The sequence below is a fragment of the Hyposmocoma kahamanoa genome, unplaced genomic scaffold, assembly GCF_003589595.1.
Source record: "Hyposmocoma kahamanoa isolate Upper Pololo Valley unplaced genomic scaffold, ASM358959v1 95, whole genome shotgun sequence".
Classification (NCBI taxonomy): Eukaryota; Metazoa; Arthropoda; class Insecta; order Lepidoptera; family Cosmopterigidae; genus Hyposmocoma; species Hyposmocoma kahamanoa.
The window spans coordinates 8,143,355-8,146,051 of NW_020654972.1; the positions used below are offsets into that span (position 1 = coordinate 8,143,355).

Below are 2,697 nucleotides of genomic sequence, written 5' to 3' on the forward strand. Positions count from 1 at the left end.
AAAAGTAATAATATGTATTCTTATATAGTCATTATTAATATTCCAATTTTAAAATTAAATTATGTATAAAATAAGGCCTATATGCCTAAATGAAATACTTGCTCTTATAATTATTACTTTTATAATATTTTAATATGTAATTTATAAATGTAATTGCAATGCCCCAACAGGGCTTATGTACATATTGGCATTGTGTTGTTTTTAAGATCTTTCTCACCAAAATTGTACATACTGCAGAAATAAATAAATAAATAAATATATATAAAATATTGCTAAGGTCACGATAATTTTCGTCCCTTTGTTTTCAAAAATGATCAGAATCGAGAGTAGTGTTGCCTAACGTATACATCACAAAATGTTAAATTTGGCCAAAGAAATGTACAAGCGGCCCAAAGCGGCCGTAACTCGAAACTGAATGCATTGTACAAAAGTGCGGTCGTTCGATATTCATGGCGTATTAACAAAAGATTACAAATATATCGCACCAAGTAAAAGTGGCAATGTATTACGAAACATAAGGTATACACTCGGTTGCATATTTGTTTTCTCGAAATTAATACAAAACCAAAATATTTGTTTTTAAAATAAATTATGCATCTTCTGATTACAAAATCACTTGCCCGTGGAAGGAATCGTCCCGTTTAACCAGTTTGCTCACGCACCATAAAGTGCTTTTGCAGTTTGTAATGGCACAATTATGCATTTTTTTGGCGTTTTCGATCTACGATAACGGTCGAGCGCGTTCTGAAGTGTAGCAGCGGCAAGTAAGTGAATTTCAATTACCTTGGGCACGCGAAGTACGTACATTTGCGGCGTCTATCTAGATTGATGTCTGTGCACGGAACGAACCAGCGAACCTCACGAATTTTTCTATGTGCTTTTGTTTGTATTTCATCATTATCAACCGTATTATCAGCCGGGGCTGATAGCTGTAAAGGTATCTATAACTATAACTGGGTATAACTGTATAACTGTGGTATAACTGGGTGACAAAATACTTTCATAGATTTCTCATAGATGGAGCTACGGCTAAAAGTCGTTGAAAAACCAAATATAATATAAGTATAAGGATACGACAACAATCACATAGAAAAATTCGTGAGGTCCGCTGGTCCGTTCCGTAGCTTAGTTGGCGTAGCGTCTGGCACGGTTTGCTAGAAGACGCCGGTTCGAATCCGGCCGGATCGAAGGAATTTTTTCTAAGTGTTCGATCTTTGTATTAATAATTATAACATTAATAATAATTTAATTAGTATATCATTTTAATTCTAGGTGAAGGTGTGGTTCCAAAACAGAAGAATGAAATGGAAGAGGACCAAAGGAAGTAAGCATCTCAAGAAGAAAGATTAGACAAGAGACAGAGGGAGAAAGAAATAGTCATATGGAACTTATTATTATCCTTATTATTAATTATTAAATAAATAACGCACACACTCAACATAGCCCCGCACTAGGGAAACCCTGTGTCGCGGGTGCCATGGACACATACATAGACAACCACAAATTACACCCAAACTCTGGAGAGAAATAATTGTAGGCCATACAACTATTTCTCTCGGCCCGGGAATCGAACCTGGGACCTCTGCGTGGCAGTCCGGCATGGTAACCGTTCGGCCACGGAGGCAGTAATTATGAGAAAGTGTGCGTCCCTACACGGCACGCGACGGGCGTGCGTACATACAAACCGCGCTGCTTAGTTTGTATGAAGTTACCATATTTGTCTGATTATGCTATGCTAGTATCTGTATGCTAGTATATGTATCGTTGGTTTCAACTAAAACTAGTTGAAAAGGTGGTTCTTTTGCAGATTATTTGAGGCATTTTAAAGGGTACAAGTAATTTAACAATAAGTGTAAATATTCACTCTTTCTGTCACGAATATTCGAATTATTCGGAGAAAGAATGAATTGTGATTCGATAAAAACACCAATAATGTTTTTCAACTATTCTTCTGAAGTTCATTAGTCTCTGATATGTGTTTATCAATATTTTCTTTATTTTAATTTCAATTACATCTAATTATATTTAATGTACGTAAGTACGTATCAAAGGATTTTCGGTCTTTACAAATAAATTTAATATTTTTAAAATAAGTATACTAATAATTTCACATCACTAACTCGGAAAGCCTTTTTCCTCATCAGAAATTTAGAACGCATCTGAATGTAAACTTTTTCTTTTGAATAAAAAAACTGATGCTTTATTCATCAAGTTCTTAAATTTTCGCGATTGTTACACATAGGATTGTTACACAATATATACGCATATTTGCGTACTGTACCACCTCAGTCAACCGTGACCATGGGACCACGAAACGTCGGTTTGTTTGAAAAAACAAATATACGCGATTTAAATCCGGAAAAACAGTTTCATTTCCTGATGTTTTATTGTTCAAGTGTTTTCCTTTCACCTACCATTTTCCTCGCTATAGTGAGGTGAAAAACTGTGTGTATCGCTCGGCAGCAAAGTTGTTTTGCGTCTCGTGCCTTGAAACCCTCACTACGCTCAGGATTCTACTTATGAACTACGAGCGAAACGAATCTTGGCTTCTTCAGGTTTCAATACAAGCACTATCGTCAAACAACAACTTTGGAGCCTTGCATAACAAATATCTATTGCGAATTAATATATCTTTTAATATTTATGCGTTTTTTCATCCAAACAACATAAATTCATTTTAAAATTTCTGTACTTTGT

General features: G+C 35.2%; 1 protein-coding gene across 1 annotated transcript in view; it reads left to right on the forward strand.

Moving 5' to 3' along the window:
• Window positions 1-1,328, forward strand: part of LOC113238348 (sulfotransferase 1C4-like) — a 23,337-nt gene extending 22,009 nt beyond the window's left edge. Inside the window, exon 8 of the mRNA XM_026475189.1 lies at window positions 1,273-1,328. Within this exon, the coding sequence (XP_026330974.1) occupies window positions 1,273-1,328 (56 nt within the window). The remainder of the gene's footprint in view (window positions 1-1,272) is intronic.
• Window positions 1,329-2,697: the final 1,369 nt, after the last annotated feature.